This window comes from Nansenia antarctica (genome assembly GCF_963989245.1).
Source record: "Nansenia antarctica genome assembly, chromosome: 16".
Classification (NCBI taxonomy): Eukaryota; Metazoa; Chordata; class Actinopteri; order Argentiniformes; family Microstomatidae; genus Nansenia; species Nansenia antarctica.
Window position 1 is genome coordinate 7,476,020 of NC_137686.1, and position 17,735 is coordinate 7,493,754.

Sequence of the window (17,735 nt, forward strand, 5' to 3'; positions counted from 1 at the left end):
GACAGACAGACAGACAGACAGAGCTGTTCTAAGTGCAGTCGTATCCAAACACACACAGAAAGAAGAGAAGAGAATCGATCGATATTTCACAGAGCCCAGAGACTTCTCCGTTCCGCTCCTCCTACTCTGCTTTTCTCTTAGACTGACTGTCTCCCTCCCCCCCCGCCTCTCCCTCCCTTCCCCCTCCCCCCCTCCTCCGCTCCCCCCCCCCCCTCCCCTCCCTCCCTCCCTCCCTCCCCCCCCCCCCCCTCACAGAAGTCCGACCCGGTGGTGTCGTACAGGGAGACGGTCAGCGAGGAGTCCAGCCAGGTGTGCTTGTCCAAGTCGCCCAACAAGCACAACCGTCTGTACATGCGCGCGCGCCCCTTCCCCGACGGGCTGGCGGAGGACATCGAGAAGGGCGACATCTCGCCCCGCCAGGAGCTGAAGGCCCGCGCCCGCTTCCTTGCTGACAAGTACGAGTGGGACGTGTCGGAGGCCCGGAAGATCTGGTGCTTCGGGCCGGACGGCACCGGGCCCAACCTGCTGATGGACGTGACCAAGGGCGTCCAGTACCTGAACGAGATCAAGGACAGCGTGGTGGCGGGCTTCCAGTGGGCCTCCAAGGAGGTGCGGAGCGGAGGGAGGGGAGAGGGGGGAGAGGGAGAGGGGAGAGGGGGGAGGGGAGAGTGGGGAGGGGAGAGTGGGGAGGGGAGGGGAGAGGGGGGAGGGGAGAGTGGGGAGGGGGGAGGGGAGAGGGGGAGTGGGAGAGGGGGGAGGGGAGAGGGGAGGGGAGGGGAGAGGGGAGGGGAGAGGAGAGGGGGGAGAGGAGAGGGGGGAGTGGAGAGGGGAGGGGAGAGGGGGGAGGGGAGAGTGGAGAGGGGAGAGGGGAGAGGGGGAGAGGGGAGAGTGGGAGAGGGGGGGGAGTGGAGAGGGAGAGGGGAGAGTGGAGAGGGGAGAGTGGAGAGGGGAGAGGGGGGAGTGGGGAGACGAGAGTGGAGAGGGGAGAGTGGGGAGTGGGAGAGGGGGGAGTGGGAGAGGGGAGGGGAGAGGGGGGAGTGGAGGGGGGGGGAGTGGAGAGGGGGGAGTGGGGAGGGGAGAGTGGGGAGGGGAGAGTGGGGGCGGAGGGGAATTGACCTATCGCTAAGCCACGCCCCCTTTGAAAACTTTGAAAACAAACAACGCTTCACTGACAGTGACTGACTGACCGACCGTGACTGAATCACATAGGCGTACGGCATTGTTGTTGTTGTTGTTGTTTTCTTGTTTGTTTTCGAGTTATAAAAACCGTTGCAATGTCTCCTCCTGCCCTCCAGGGGGCGCTGTGTGAGGAGAACCTGCGCGCCTGCCGCTTCGACATCCACGACGTGACGCTGCACTCGGACGCCATCCACCGCGGGGGCGGGCAGATCATCCCCACCGCCCGCAGGGTCCTCTACGCCTGCCAGCTCACCGCCCAGCCACGACTCATGGAGCCTGTCTACCTGGTGGAGATCCAGGTGTGTGTGTGTGTGTATGTGTGTGTGTGTGTGTGTGTGTGCGAGTGTGTGTGTGTGTGTGTGTGTGTGTGTGTGTGTGTGTGCGAGTGTGTGTGTGTGCGCGCGCGTGTCTGTGTGTGCACGAGTGTGCGTGTGTGTGTGTGTCTGTCTGTGTCTGTCTGTGTGCGTGTGTGTCTGTGTGTGTGTGTGTGTGTGTGTGTGTGTGTCAGTGTCTGTGCCTGTGTGTGTGTCTGTGTGTGTGTCTGTCTGTGTCTGTCTGTGTGTGTCTGTCTGTGTGCGTGTGTCTCTGTGTGTGTGTGTGTGTGCGTGTGACTGTTTCTGTGTGTGCGTGTGTCTGTTTCTGTGTGTCTGTGTCTCTGTGCGTGTGTGTGTTCTGTAACGTTGCGTGCCGCTGACCTAGCCTGACGATGCGTCTGAACGATGCGTGTCCGGTCGTCTGTCCGTCTGTCCAGTGTCCGGAGCAGGTGGTGGGCGGGATCTACGGCGTGCTGAACAGGAAGCGGGGTCACGTGTTCGAGGAGTCCCAGGTGATTGGCACGCCCATGTTCATCGTCAAGGCCTTCCTGCCCGTCAACGAGTCCTTTGGTGAGTGTGTGTGTGTGTGTGTGAGTGTGTGTGTGAGTGAGAGTGAGAGAGTGAAAGAGTGAGTGAGTGAGGGAGGGAAGGAGGGAGTGAGAGAGTGAGAGAGGGAAGGAGGGAGTGAGTGAGTGAGTAAGAGAGTGTGAGTGAGTGGGTGTGTGAGTGAGTGTGAGTGAGTGAGTGAGTGAGTGAGTGAGTGAGTGAGTGAGTGAGTGAGTATGTGTCGAGTGAGTGAGGGAGGGAGGGAAGGAGGGAGTGAGTGAGTGAGTGAGGGAGGGAAGGAGGGAGTGAGTGAGTGAGTGAGTGAGGGAAGGAGGGAGGGAAGGAGGGAGTGAGTGAGTGAGTGAGGGAGGGAGGGAAGGAGTGAGTGAGTGAGTGAGGGAGTGAGTGAGTGCATGCGTGTGTTGATTGAGATTGTTTATTTAAGGTAAGCCCCTTGAGAAGAATCTTCTCATTTTCGAGGGGGTCCTCACATGACGATACAAACATAATAGTAACACATAACAAATAACAATACAAAGCACCTACACACACACTCACACACACAGCCCGTCATCACTCCACAACCCACCACTACAACCCAACCGCAATATATAGATGCAACAGTCAGATACATACATAATATAATTATCAGAAGACATCAGCAAGTAATCGAATTTGGCAACAACAGAAAGCACATTAAAGGAAAATACAAATACAAACAACCTGAAAACTAGCCGGTCCAAACCCCCCACATAATTAATAACATGAGCAGGGCTTTTTTAAATAGGAAAGTAAAGATGATTTAAAGGATTGAAAGGATGTGAGGGACCTTAAAGGGGAAGGGAGATTGTTCCAGTCACTAGGGGCCTTGTAGGCAAATGATTTACGACCTAATTTTTTTCGGTATCTGGGAACACAGAAAAAGAGGTTTTGATGTTGTCTGAGTGGATAGGGAGAACTACGGGGGACCAAGTAAACTTTTAAATACATGGGATATTTATATATAAAGTAAATACATTTATAAATAAATTGTAACCAATGAGATTGCCTTCTGTCTTCAAGTGAAAACCAGTTGAGTGAATCATACATTAGACAGTGGTGTGTAAAATAATGACATCTGAGAACAAAACGACAGAGGGAGTTGAACAAGACATTTAGGGGACGAAGACAGGTTTCAGAGGTACCCTGGTACACAATATCAGCATAATCAATAATTGGTCAAATAAGCTGAGAAACTAATCTTTTCCTGATTTCAAAAGTAAAGCAATCAATAGAACGATATAAAGAACCAAGGCAACCATAGGCTTTTTTAACAAGATTATCAATATGTGGCTTGAAACAGAGTTCAGGGTCAACCCAGAGACCAAGATATTTAAATAATTTAGCATTTTCTAGGGGTGAACCATCATTATAAACAATATTTAAATCTAAGAGATGGGGACGCCGATAATGTGCACCAAACACCATACAACAGGATTTGTTCATATTCAGAACAAGGTTATTATTAAAGAACCAGTTCTGAACAGATGCAAAATCTGATTGCAAGGAGCTTTGAATTTGTGTTAGATCTCTGTGAGAAGTATAGATAACCGTATCGTCTGCATAAAGATGAATATCAGAGTTAGAACAAGACTTAGGGAGATCATTAATAAATATAGAAAAGAGGAGTGGTCCCAGAGTAGAACCCTGAGGAATACCCTTGTCCACAATTAAGTAATCGGACTGAGAACCCTGTAAAGAAACATATTGACGGCGATTATGCAAATATGCATTAAACCAAAAAAGAGCCTTCTGAGAAAAACCAATGGAGTACAACTTATCAAGAAGAAGATAATGATCAATCAAATCAAAAGCTTTAGATAGATCGATGAAGATGGCACCAGTCAGTTGGTCTTTGTCACAGGATGAGAAAACATCACTAGTAAACTTGAGGAGAGCAGAGGTAGTTGAGAAGTTGGGTCTAAACCCAGATTGAAATGGTGAAAGAATATCAAATAAATTAAGGTAGTGAGACAGTTGATTGTAAATCAGTTTCTCAAAAACTTTTGCAGTGAAACAAATAATTGAAATTGGGCGATAATTATTCATGTCAGTTACATTTCCATTCTTGAAAATAGGGGTAACACGGGCACATTTCCACATTGAGGGAATTGAGCAGGTAGAAATTGACCAATTAAATAAATCTGCAAGAGGATACATTAACACATGTGCTGCTAGTTTAACAAATGTATCTTCAATACCGTCTGGACCAGCACCACCACCTTTGAAATCAAAGATTGCATTATAAACATCCATAGGCATGATTTTATTAAAGGAGAAAGTAGTAGTAGGCCTATGTGTTGTGGGGTTTGAGGAATCTGCAAGATCCGAGTATTTAGTATTTATAACATCACCGATAGAAGTAAAATGTTGGTTAAAGGCCTGTGAAATATGTAGGGGGTCAGAAATTATATCAACGTTAATTTTTATTTGAGATATGAGGCCTTTGTTAGTTTTATTGAGAGCTCGGTTCAACTGTTTCCAAAATTGTCGAGGGTTATTAAAGTCTTGAGAAAGACTATCACGGAAGTAACTGGATTTTGCGTTACGCGTTTTAGTTTTGCAAGAGTTCCTCAAACCTTTATACATATCCCAGTCAGCAGGATCATTTGACAAACGATGTTTGGCCCAGGCTTTATCTCTCTGTTTAAAAAGATTGAATAGTTCAGTACTGATCCAGGGTAGATGCCTGCCTTTAACCCTAAGGGCCGGTTTCAGAGACAAGGCTTAAGCCTAGTCCTGGACTAAATCACACTTTCAATGTAAAATCTCCATTGAAGATGTTTTTTAGTCTAGGATTAGGCTTAAGCCTTGTCTGTGAAACCGGCCCTAAATGTCTTTAGAGGTGCATGTTTATCAATAACTATTTTAAGTTCTAAACATAAGTGTGTACCTCTCTGTGTGCCTGTCAACCAAAAAAACATTTGTTCAAGACTTCTCCTTCCTTCTGACCCCTTACCCCCCCCCTCTCTCTCTCTCTTTCTCTCTCTCTCACACAACAGGAGTGTTTCAGATTTTTTTAACAGTTTTTTACCCTCTCTCTCTCTCCTCTTCCCCCCCCCTCTCTCTCCTCTACCCCTCTCTCCTCTTACCCTCTCTCCTCTTACCCTCTCTCCTCTCTCTCTCTCCTCTCCCCCCCTCTCTCTCTCTCCTCCCCCCCCCCCCCCCCCCCTGTCTTCCCAGGGTTCACAGCAGACCTGCGTTCTCACACGGGAGGCCAGGCCTTCCCCCAGTGTGTGTTCGACCACTGGCAGGTGCTGCAGGGGGACCCCCGGGACCCCGCCTCCAAGCCCTTCGGGGTCGTGGCCGAAACCAGGAAGCGCAAGGGCCTGAAGGAGGGGGTCCCCGCCGTCGACAACTTCCTGGACAAGCTGTAAAAACTTCGTACCCGGAGTTGATTTATCCCCTAAAAAAGGCCGCTAAGCCCCCCCTACCCCTCCCCGCGGCACTCCCTAGGCACTGAAAACTATTGGGATAGGTATACAAGATAGGGAACATTCCACGACTTAGCCTACGAAAGGTGTGGAGATGTGACCAAAGATGTGACCAGTTTTTTGGGCTTACTATCTCGACGTTAATCTTTTCAGATCTATATGACGTATACCGTGATTTAAAGGGCTAGGAGTTGAGTTGGAATGAGATAGTTGTTTTTACTCCCGTTTTCTTTCCTTGCTCCCCCCCCCCCCCCCCCACACACACACACATTCCCACCGTCCTTCCACGGTCAGAGTGGGGGAAGCGGCCGAGCGGTGCGCTGTGAGCGCAGCCGCACTCACCTGTACGGAACCGGGTGAAATGAAACCCACAGGTAATGTGTCAATCACAATAAAAAGAAATATAGCAAAGACGTTTTTTATTTGTTGTTGGTTTGTCTAGACTCATATGCTCAAGTTGTAAAATGGACTGACTGATATAGCGCCTTATTCCAAAGCGCTTTACAACGGCCTCTCATTCACCCATTCACACACACATTCACACACCAATGGCGGCACAAGCTACCATGCAAGGCGCCAGGCCTGCTCATTGGGAGCAATTTGGGATTCAGTGTCTTGCCCAAGGACACCTAGACATGTGGCCAGCCGGGGTTCGAACCACCGATCTGCCGACCTTGCGATCATTAGATGCCGGCTCCACCTCCTGAGCCACAGCCGCCCCAAGTTGTGTGTTAGGGACACGGGACACTCTGAAATAGGGACCTCCTGAATTTGGATGTTTATTTTGTGCCGTCAATAATATTCTCACATTTTCACAGAAGCGAAGGTCAATTCGTCTTCTTTTTTCCCCTCCCACAGCTAGTTTAGTTTCAGTGTCATTCTCGTCAAGAACTGTTGAATATCGCGTGTCACGTTTTGCTGAATGTCAACTTCATTGGATGTGACTGGTTTTTGACAGTCTGATTTCGTCACACTGAATTAATGTTCGAAATCACCCAGAACCTTTGCATAACTGAATAAGAAGATACAGGAATATTTCCTGCCTTTTTTGTTCAGGAGAAAAGCGATCCTAAACGATTTTGAATGAAGCCTTTGCGTTTCCCCCATCTGACACAAATATGAAACCGACCACAGAAAACACCTCCACAAATGCTTCAACACGTTTGTTTTTTTAATCCATCATGAATTTCAAACTACATCAACAATGTTAATAAATGTCAGTATGATATAATATACAACCCATAAACCTCTGTTGTGAAGGAAAAAATATTTAAGACGAGCTTGTAAAGACGAAACGTAGCCGAAAGAAGAGTTAGTGTCGGTCCAATGTCAGAACCAGAACCAGAAGGTCCGAGTGCAGGATTCCATTTATCCACATTTACTAAGTACTTGAATACAGTAGATCTGAAAGTATCGGATATGTACTATACAGGCGACATGGTAATAATAATAATAACAATAATAATAATAATAAACCCACCATGCCCACATAGGCTGTGTACAATCCTTTCAGATCTAGAACCTGCCAGTAAGGAGCTCGGGTTCGTGTTGGAACTGGGGGGCGTGAGTGAGTCACTGATCAGTGATCAGCTCTGGCCAATGAGAAGGCTCCTATGTGGACCGACCTGATGAGAATATAACAGTCTGTACATACATACACATACTGGGGGGTGTTCCATCGACATCGCTAAAGGGAAATCCAGGCTTGTTTTTCGATAAAGTCTCGTGAAATTTGATTCAAATAAGCCTGGGTTTTCCTTTAAGCCTGGTACACGCATAAAGATGTTCTAAAACTTAACAGATTTCTTTTATCTGAGACCCCACACATCAAAAATCATGGATTGAACAGTTTGGATGGTATTGTGTGTGGTGTGCTCCGATATTCCCAATACAGCACACACACACATCCTACGACACACAAGAGGACTTTTGATCGTAAATATTGAACACATTTAATATTTACGATCGGCGGCCACGACCATTTTCCGAGCAGATTGTCGGGAGAAATTGACTCTTAACACACCTCACACCACAGGATAACCTTGTAGGATAATCTTTAGAGCCTTCCGATAATCGGGCGTTTGCTGTCCATGGTCGGAAGGGGGGGAAATCGGGCCAAAATCGGCCAGATTATCTTTATGTGTGTACCGGGCTTTAACGACGTTGATGGAATACTCCCGTGGTTAGATGCACCTCTCTCTCACTCACTCTGATGCTGTTGGCTACAGGCAGGTCTGGTGAAAGGGGCAAGAAGTCAGCAACCAATCAAAATGTTCTGACTTTTATTTTGAAACACAGAAATCCGTTTCAACCTTGGAGAGAACCATAAGAACCATAAGAACATAAGAACTTGAAGAAAAATCAGAACATTAAATCGGCTGCCGACTTGTTTCCCCTTTCACCAGATCACCACTTTCCCCTGAATAACAGTCCACCGCTGCGTCCAGTTTAAGACACTCTCACGGTCCTTGCTGAGGTCTAACCCCAAGAGCCACGTTATTAAAGCCCAGTCCCCTCTCTCCCTTTCTCTCTCTCTCAGAACAAGAGTTAGTAGTAGTAGTTGTTGTTGTTGTCGTCGTCGTCACCGTCGTCATGCTGAAACAGGCAGGTATCACTCCCCCTCAATATCAAGCTTCTCTCCATGACCAGTGGGACACGGAAGGGGACTGAGAAAGGTAAAGAGACACAAAGAGAGAAGACTGTGTCTCAAACAACACCCTAATTCCCCATGTAGAACACCCTCCCCCCTCCCTCCCCCCCCCCCCCCCCCGAGAGCCATGTGTCTTCACATGCGGCCGACAGTGGTGAACTACACAGAGAACGCCGAGGGTATCGTTTGAGATTGGCCCAGTCCCCCACTCCCCCCCAGCCCCCCCCCCCCAGCCCAGCCACCTCCTCGTGGGTCGTAAAGGTGAGAAGCCGACGGGGCGAGGTGAAAGGTCAAAAGGTCACTATGTGTAGAAGATGACCTCGGGGATCTGTCCGTCCTCCACGGAGGTGCCGTTGTTGTTGCCCGCGGCGTAGCAGAAGGTGAAGCAGGTCTTGGTGCCCGTGGAGGACGACTCGTGGGTCACCTTGCGCATGCCCTTCGTCCCGTAGTGGGAGTCTGGACCCTGGGGAAGGATGGACGAGAGGGAGGAGACAGAGAGAGGGAGGATGAGGATGGAAGGAGGAAGAAGAGAGAGATTCAAGATTCAAACCTAAATTAATATGTATATGTTTATACAGTACCAGTGGGAAGTTAGGACACACTATATATATATATATGGACATCGACACATGTTCATCATTTTGGCTCTGTCACAATCAAGATGTGCTTTAAGTGCAGACTTTCAGCTTTAATGAGAGGGTATCTACAACAGGTGAACAGTGTAGGAATTTCTATTTTCTAATTTCTAGACCTGATTTGGATGTAAATTTGGATGTGCACTTAAAGCACATCTTGTGTATACGTCCGTGCTATAGTGTACCTTAAGTGTAGCGTATATACAGTACCTTATGTATACGTGGATGCTATAGCCTACCTTAAGTGTAGCGTACATATATGTATACGTGGATGCTCTAGCCTACCTTAAGTGTAGCGCAGGCAGTGTAGTTGACGTTGGGGAGGATCTCCACCGGCTCTTTGAACATGACTCTGAAGGTGTTGGCTAACCCGTCACAGCTGAAGCCGGTGTCGTTCTGCCCCAGCACCGTGTTGCTGTCTGTGTGGATGATCTACAGGCCACAGGAACACCACAGGAACACCACAGGAACACCACAGGAACACCACAGGAACACAACGTTAGCATTACCGACACGTTAGCGTACGATGGGACAGTGTTTGGTTACGTGTCCGAGAAAGCCAGTAAATGTCAAGACGCTGCTCGAGATCTGAAAAAAGAGGGTTTTGTTTTTCAACGGGAACGGGGCCGTTACCTGGATGTTGACTTGGTAGTCTGTGGGACCGTGTATGGAGCCGTAGAGGCCGAACCCTACCACGAATATCCTCCTGTTCACTGAGAACCTGGGAGAGGAGGAGGAGGAGGAGGAGAAGGGGGGGGGGGGGAGGAGGAGGAGAAGGGGGGGGGGAGGAGGAGAAGTGGGGGGGGAGGAGGAGGAGAAGGGGGGGGGAGGAGGAGGAGGAGAGGCCCGGAAGGGTCAGGCAATATCCGTGAGGTCCAGAATAACATCAGTATTTTTACAGGAATGTCATGTACATGTTACAGTATGCGAGGTGCGTCCGTTCGTTTGTGTGTGTGTGTGTGTGTGTGTGTTCTCACCGTATGCGGTCGCTGGTGCCACTGTAGCCCCAGCGACTCTCCACCTGGCCGAAGCGTGTAATACTGCATTCCTTCCCGCGGAGGCAGCAGCGGGGCCGGTCGATGAAGTCCACGCGGGGCTTGGGGTTCACCGTGAAGTGGAGGAACAGACTCACCACCTCCCTGTCTGTCAGGATACTGGACTGGGCCGGGCCTGGGGAAGACGGAGGGAGGGAATGATGAGCCATACACACGTAATAGGAATACGTCAGCATGTGAAACAGAGAGAGAAGGAGGGGGAGAGAGAGAGAGAGAGAGAGAGAGAGAGAGAGAGAGAGAGAGAGAGAGAGAGGAAGGGGGGAGATATAAAGAAGAGAGATTTCATGGAACAGAGAGGGAAGGAAGAGGATGAAGAAAGAGAATGAGATTTCTGTCTGCCTGTGTGTGTGTGTGTGTGGGGGTGTGTGTGTTTGTGTGTGTGTGTCTGTGTGTGTGTGTGTGTGTCTGTCTCTGTGTGTGTCTGTCTCTGTCTCTGTGTGCTTGTGTGTGTGTGTGTGTGTGTGCGTGCGTGCGTGCGTGTGTGTACAGCATAACGCGCGTCACCTGCGGCGAACTCCTCGATGGTCATGAGGGGGAAGCGGATGAGGACGAGGGCCTTGCCCAGGACCCGGCGCTTGTTCTCCGGGGTGGGCTGCAGCTGCTGCCTGTGGGTCTCGGCGTCCGCCCAGCGCACCGCAGCCACAAACAGACGCACCTCCCGCACGCCCAGGGTGTCCCGCTCCAACACCGCCACCAACGTGTCTGGGCGAGGGGCGGACGAGGAAGTAAGTAAGTAAAGCTTTATTCATACAGCACCTTCCATACAAGAAATGCAGCTCAAAGTGCTTTACAACAGGAAAAAGTGAACATAAAGTGAATATAAAAACATATATAAAAACATACACAAGCATAGAATGAATATAAAAGCAGGGGAAAATAGTAAAAAGAACAGGTAAAGATAAAATACAATATTACGTAACAACATTGTTTTAGCGCCCCTCGTGCCCCTTGTGAGTGGAGGCACGCTAACGTGGGACCTGCACCGGACTCCCCCTGGCCTGGGTTCGCAGTCCTGCCGTGCACGCTACCCCACCCGCAATGTCCTACCCTTCTCACTTGGTTTGCAGGGACGCACGAGGGACGGATGAGGAGGGGAAGGGGAGTTTACACCGTATTAGAAGCTACGCGACAGCCGCTGGTGAAAGCAGGAACAAACGGGAACAAGTCTCCAACTTGACGGAAAAATGTTTCAGACTTTTGTTCTGAAGTGTCGATAAATCTCGTCCCGCTCGCTAGTCGAGCTGAAACGTTGCAATCGCGATGGGTTTCGGTGAGTAATCCCCACTGCCCTACACTAACTAGGTAGCAGTGGGGATTACTCACCGAATCCGTTGCGTTGCTTCGGCTCGACTAGCGAGCGTGTCATCGATTTCCAACAACGCTGAGATTTATTGACACTTTTCAGAATAAAAGTCTGAACGGTCCCTCAGTGGGCGACTTGTTAGACACTCTCACGCTCACGCTTACGCGCACACACAATATATATATATATATATGTGCCTTCCAATGCATCCAAGTGAACTACAAAATCCAAAGTAAACTACAATACCCAGGTCTATGTCTGTGAAGCCCTCCGCAGCGAGAGCGTCTCCAGTGTTCTTATCGATGTTCTCTAGGCACAGGCTGGCAAGCTGGGGCTCATCGAACAGTCGGGCCTGAAACACACACACACACACACGCACACACACACACACACACGCACACACACACACACACACACACACACACATCAGAGAAAATAACAGTACGCGTCACCGTCAATAACGACACTCGCGCCGACAAGAATCCTGTTCTGACTTCCTCCCCAGACAGCGTGGCCCTAGCTGACCTGTGTGAGCAGCATGAAGGCGTTGTCTGCCCGCAGGTTCTTCTTCAGGAACTCCACACAGTGAGCCTCCAGGGCTGGCACTGCGTACTTCTTGGCCGTGTAGAGGGTGGTCATCACCGTCTCAGGCCCTATCTGGACGTCATCTGAGTAGAGGAACCTGGAGCCGGGGTTGTGGGGGAAGAGATCAGGGGCCAGTTGCATTAACAACTTCACTGGTTCAAACTGCTAAGCAGTATACTTTTCTCCACATTATATTCCTCCAATGTACATACGTTTTTAGCAGAAGAAAAGGGAGTTTATCGCTCCGATCTTCCGCCGCTAGGTGGAGCTAGGTGTAGCCTAGCTGTTTTGGCCGCCGTGGTTTTTTGGTTTTCTGTCAAGTGTCTTATTTTTACCTAGAATGCATTGCGTGACAGGCTATCCTAAGTCAGTCTTACCTTAGTCACTCATAGGTGAGCTTTATGCAACAGGAACATTGTTCGAGTCTATAGCAAGACTGACTTAAAGTGAGATCTAAGTCTAACACTGGGTTTCTTTATGCAACCGTCCCCAGATCATCAACAACAATGGGTTCATATGCATGCTTCACGGTAGGCGGCAGGGGTGAACTAAGCATATGATTAACCTTGTACAGTTATCTAGCCTATCATAGTACAGTTAGCTCTTGTTCATGTTGGACTTTATGGTCAAAAATCCTACAGAGGTCCTAATCTGACTCATGGGGAAAGGCTGCAAGAGAGCTGGTCACACTGACCAAAGTGATGTCCAAATGCACATGTGTGACAGAATAACATTTGGACAGACCGGTCGTGAGAAGTCTTACTTCAGCAGAGCCAGGAAGGCAGCAGGCTCAACATCTGGCAGCTCGATTTCTGTTGAGGTGGTCGCCATACCCCCATTGAACATGGCATCGAAGACCGCACTGCCCACTGCGAGAACGAACCTAACCAAAAATAAGCCCAAAAAAAAACAGATTTCCGTCATTGATCATCTCCCACTTGACAACTCTGTCGCGCCAGGCCAGGGGGGATGTGATGAACATCGGATAAAACAAACGGACACACACACATAGAATCAGTCAAGAGTTAATCGTACGGTACCTATGCGCGGGTATCCGTTGTACCCCCATCCCTTTGCCGACCAGAAAATGAACGTCACTGAGCACCTCGTTGTTGAAGAGGAAAGCGAACCTCTCCTTCACGGTGCTTTTCGTCGCCTGCCAGTTGTACACCGGCTCGCGGTAGACCAGAACAGCTGCGGAAGCCGGGGCGGCGGACAGCGCGGAGTGGGACGCCGGCGCGGCCGCCGCGGAGGAGGAGGAGGACGCGTTGGACGCTGCGGTAGCCTGCTGCATGTTGACAAGGGTACACACAGTCAGTCCTAACATCACCACTAGACAACCATAGGATACCCCTTACATTTAGACAAGGGTACACACAGTCAGTCCTAACATCACCACTAGACAACCATAGGAGACCCCTTACATTTAGACAAGGGTACACACAGTCAATCCTAACATCACCACTAGACAATAGGGATGCTCCGATCTGGATTTTTGGGGCCGATACCGATCACCGATTTTTTTCCTCAAGATCAACCGATACCGATACCGATACCGATTTTTAAAAAAAATACATAACTGTAGGCCTACTGACTGGATAGCCTACATATTTTTTGCTTTTTAGACAAAAGTTTTGATCCATTAGGCACCAAGCAAACGCAGACCCATTTTTATGGCATAGTAAAGGTCTGGCCTATCACCCAGTTAGGGCCTGAAGCCCAAGTCAGTCGATATGGCTGTATAAAAGACATCATAAACGTGGCCTTCATGGTTTACATACTGTTACGTCCTCCTATGTTTTCTGTTCAGTTATCTGTCATCCCCAGGAAAAATAAATAAATCGGTTTTTGCGATCGGCCATTTTTGCCGATCACCGATCGAGTCATTTGGAGTGAAATCGGCCGATTTAAATCGGTGGCCGATAAATCGGAGCATCCCTACTAGACAACCATAGGAGACCATAGGAGACCCCTTACATTTAGACAAGGGTAGACACAGTCAATCCTAACATCACCACTAGGGCTCTACAGTGCGACCATTTCACTCGCATTTGCGACTAAAAATACATCTGTGCGACTAGAGAAATAAATTCACGAGCACACGTGCGAGTACCGATTATTTATTTATTTTTTATTCTAAAAATAAATCTGCGCGAACCGTGTGGCCACATTTTAAGCCGTCAGCCAGCCCGCTACGACCACGGGAAGTCATGTTAAAAGTGAAGTTACTTCTGTTAAACTGGCGCTAAGCTAACATCGCTAATCGCTAACTCCCTCCTGGGCCTTAAAGAGACAAGCGCCCTTTTCTCATCTCAAGCTTCATTAGCTTCATTAGCTCACCACATCTACAGATTTGGTCCCACACACTCCAGATTTGAACCCAAGGTTACAACCAGGGTTAACTACCCAGGGTAGAAAGTAGAAAGCTCTCAGACCTTCAGAACCCATTGAAAGTAGTGGAGGTACTCCAGAAGTCCAAATGCATCTCTAATCCTAGGAAACCCTAGGAAGCAAGTTGCCTAATGGCATGAAAATGCAACATGTTGTACTTGAGTGTGGCAGAGAGGTGGGACCCCCGGGGATGGTGGTGTGCTAACAGCTAGCCGCCGCAGAGGCACCGTGCTGGGCTGGCCACCTCCACATGTCACCACCCCGGGCAGCATGGGGCTGGGGACTGGTCATCTGGATGTGGGGTAGTTTAATACCCCTAGATGTGGAGTTGTCTGGCCACCGTGTGTGACTGATGTAGCCTGACCCAGCAGCAGGGAGGTGGGCAGCATGGAGACAGACCTCTGCATGGCCTGGCTGGGCTGCTAGCTGACAGACCTAGCCCTAAAGCCTGGCTGGGCTGCTAGCTGCTAGCTGACAGGCATGACATGGATGAATGAATGAACATGCTGCTAACCAGGAGAACTTGACACAGCTAGTTACCATAATACAATGCCATCAACTCTGCGTCTAGTAGGGCTGTAGGCATGGGCCAATGTGTGATTTTGGTGCAAAAATTGCAAAATCACTAATAAAAATGTGTTATAATTACATTTTTCACTGTGCTCCTAAATTTCTTTGTGTGCCCCTAACATTTTTCATTTAGGAGCACATGTGCTCCTAGTGAAAAAGGTTAGCGTAGAGCCCTGCACTAGACAACCATAGGATACCCCTTACAGTTAGACAAGGGTACACACAGTCAATCCTAACATCACCACTAGACAACCATAGGAGACCCCTTACATTTAGACAAGGGTAGACACAGTCAGTCCTAACATCACCACTAGACAACCATAGGAGACCCAGTGTTTCCCCTAGGTTTGCTGCCTTGGGGGGGTGGCATGGACCCCCCCCCCCAGGGGGTAAGACCCTGCCTCATACCAGCGTCATGTCCAGGGGTGTACTTGTACATTAAGCCGCCTCACGCTACGGAAACAGGAGATAGGATCCTGCCCTATGGGCCATTAGGCTCCAGAACCATCGGTTCTCAAGGCTACTTACTTATGTGGTCTTGACTACCTGTCCACTTTCTCACCTGGTTCTTGCTCTCTCTCTCTCTCTGGTGTGCCGAGCCGACACCATGCAGCTCTCTCTCCTTCTATTACTCCCTATCCTCCTCTCTCCCTTTTGCTGTCAACCAAAAGGTAAACAAAACAGCCAGAGTATTTATAATCTAATATCCATATCAATTTATAACATAATTATAATTGAATATAGTCAGTAGGGCTGGGCAAACGATCAAAATTTCTTTTTCGATAATCGCAAGAATTAACGATCAATTGATAAGCTTTTTTTTCATTAAAAAAATAAATAAAAAAATACTGACTGTGGTGTCTAGTTTGAATGTGAATGAATGAATGTGTGCAATAGCAACACAAATAACGTTTTTCCCCAAGGAAAACATGCTTGTTATTTCTGCCCTATTTTAAAAAATAGACAAGGGTACACACAGTCAATCCTAACATCACCACTAGACAACCATAGGATACCCCTTACATTTAGACAAGGGTACACACAGTCAGTCCTAACATCACCACTAGACAACCATAGGATACCCCTTACATTTAGACAAGGGTACACACAGTCAGTCCTAACATCACCACTAGACAACCATAGGATACCCCTTACATTTAGACAAGGGTACACACAGTCAGTCCTAACATCACCACTAGACAACCATAGGAGACCCTTTACATTTAGACAAGGGTACACACAGTCAATCCTAACATCACCACTAGACAACCATAGGAGACCCCTTACATTTAGACAAGGGTACACACAGTCAATCCTAACATCACCACTAGACAACCATAGGAGACCCCTTACATTTAGACAAGGGTACACACAGTCAGTCCTAACATCACCACTAGACAACCATAGGAGACCCCTTACATTTAGACAAGGGTAGACACAGTCCTAACATCACCACTAGACAACCATAGGAGACCCCTTACATTTAGACAAGGGTACACACATTCAATCCTAACATCACCACGACAACCATAGGATACCCCTTACATTTAGACAAGGGTACACACAGTCAATCCTAACATCACCACTAGACAACCATAGGAGACCTCTTACATTTAGACAAGGGTACACACAGTCAATCCTAACATCACCACTAGACAACCATAGGATACCCCTTACATTTAGACAAGGGTACACACAGTCAATCCTAACATCACCACTAGACAACCATAGGAGACCTCTTACATTTAGACAAGGGTACACACAGTCAATCCTAACATCACCACTAGACAACCATAGGATACCCCTTACATTTAGACAAGGGTACACACAGTCAATCCTAACATCACCACTAGACAACCATAGGAGACCTCTTACATTTAGACAAGGGTACACACAGTCAATCCTAACATCACCACTAGACAACCATAGGAGACCCCTTACATTTAGACAAGGGTACGTACACACAGTCAATCCTAACATCACCACGACAACCATAGGATACCCCTTACATTTAGACAAGGGTACACACAGTCAATCCTAACATCACCACTAGACAACCATAGGAGACCCCTTACATTTAGACAAGGGTACACACAGTCAATCCTAACATCACCACTAGACAACCATAGGAGACCTCTTACATTTAGACAAGGGTACACACAGTCAATCCTAACATCACCACTAGACAACCATAGGATACCCCTTACATTTAGACAAGGGTACACACAGTCAGTCCTAACATCACCACTAGACAACCATAGGAGACCCCTTACATTTAGACAAGGGGACACACAGTCAATCACCTACCCGCTGGGCAGAGTTCTGCGCGGCGGGCTGAGGTCCCACTACGACACCGAGGCTTTCGCCGTTGCCACCAGGCCCCGGCTGCGGGTTGGGACGCCTCGCCACCCCCTGTGCCCCTCCCGCCGTGCCGCCGACGTTACCCCCGTTGGAGGAAGGCGTGGAATAAGCACTGTTGCTGGGTTGAACGTTCCCCAAAGGCCCCGGAGCGGAGAAATTTAAGCAAGGCGGCCTGTTGTTGCTGTCCCCGGTAGCCATCTTGAATTTGACAGCTTGTGAAGGGGGCGGTGACGTAGACATAAACAAAACATGGGCCGCGTTCCATACCGGAGCTCCACCAAGGACACTTCACTCTGCTCTGGACAGTCATTCAAAATATGGGCCGCATTCCATACCAGAGCTCCAACAAGGACACTTCACTGGCTCCTGGACAGTCATTCATAAGCATTCATACTAGACTGCCCCCAGTCATATTCCTTTACCACAGAGTAATACTATGACATACTATTATTTAGACAATCGTAGCGCAAATAATAGCCAGCAGTCTTGTGTCATGGACCGTTTATTTGTTTCTTTAGGCCTTTATTATAATTTGTATACAACAGTAAATGTGCAATATTTCTCCAGACACCTGGAGATATGAGCATAAGTAGTAGACCTATTTTGTCCAAAAGATAACAGTCTGAGTCATTACTACACACGTCACAACACAGATAACAATAAGCATTGGAAA

The 17,735-nt window shown here is 48.5% G+C and overlaps 1 protein-coding gene and 1 pseudogene across 2 annotated transcripts in view; one reads left to right on the forward strand and one right to left on the reverse strand.

The window, feature by feature from the left end:
- The window catches only part of LOC308171725 (elongation factor 2b-like), a 21,567-nt pseudogene extending 16,112 nt beyond the window's left edge, over positions 1 to 5,455 (forward strand). The window contains exons 10-13 of the transcript XR_013938063.1: positions 59 to 609; positions 1,296 to 1,478; positions 1,931 to 2,063; positions 5,262 to 5,455. The product of XR_013938063.1 is annotated as an elongation factor 2b-like (transcript). The remainder of the gene's footprint in view (positions 1 to 58; positions 610 to 1,295; positions 1,479 to 1,930; positions 2,064 to 5,261) is intronic.
- A 2,965-nt stretch (positions 5,456 to 8,420) lies between these two features.
- On the reverse strand, positions 8,421 to 17,260 carry LOC308171417 (BTB/POZ domain-containing protein 2-like; the record flags this gene model as incomplete). Its single annotated transcript, XM_080546260.1, has 10 exons — positions 8,421 to 8,625; positions 9,083 to 9,229; positions 9,431 to 9,518; positions 9,775 to 9,967; positions 10,357 to 10,554; positions 11,402 to 11,507; positions 11,681 to 11,837; positions 12,504 to 12,623; positions 12,781 to 13,028; positions 17,009 to 17,260. The coding sequence occupies 10 exons, from the start codon at positions 17,258 to 17,260 to the stop codon at positions 8,464 to 8,466; spliced, it is 1,671 nt and encodes a 556-aa protein (XP_080402386.1). The 3' UTR covers positions 8,421 to 8,463.
- Between the last annotated feature and the right edge of the window lie 475 nt (positions 17,261 to 17,735).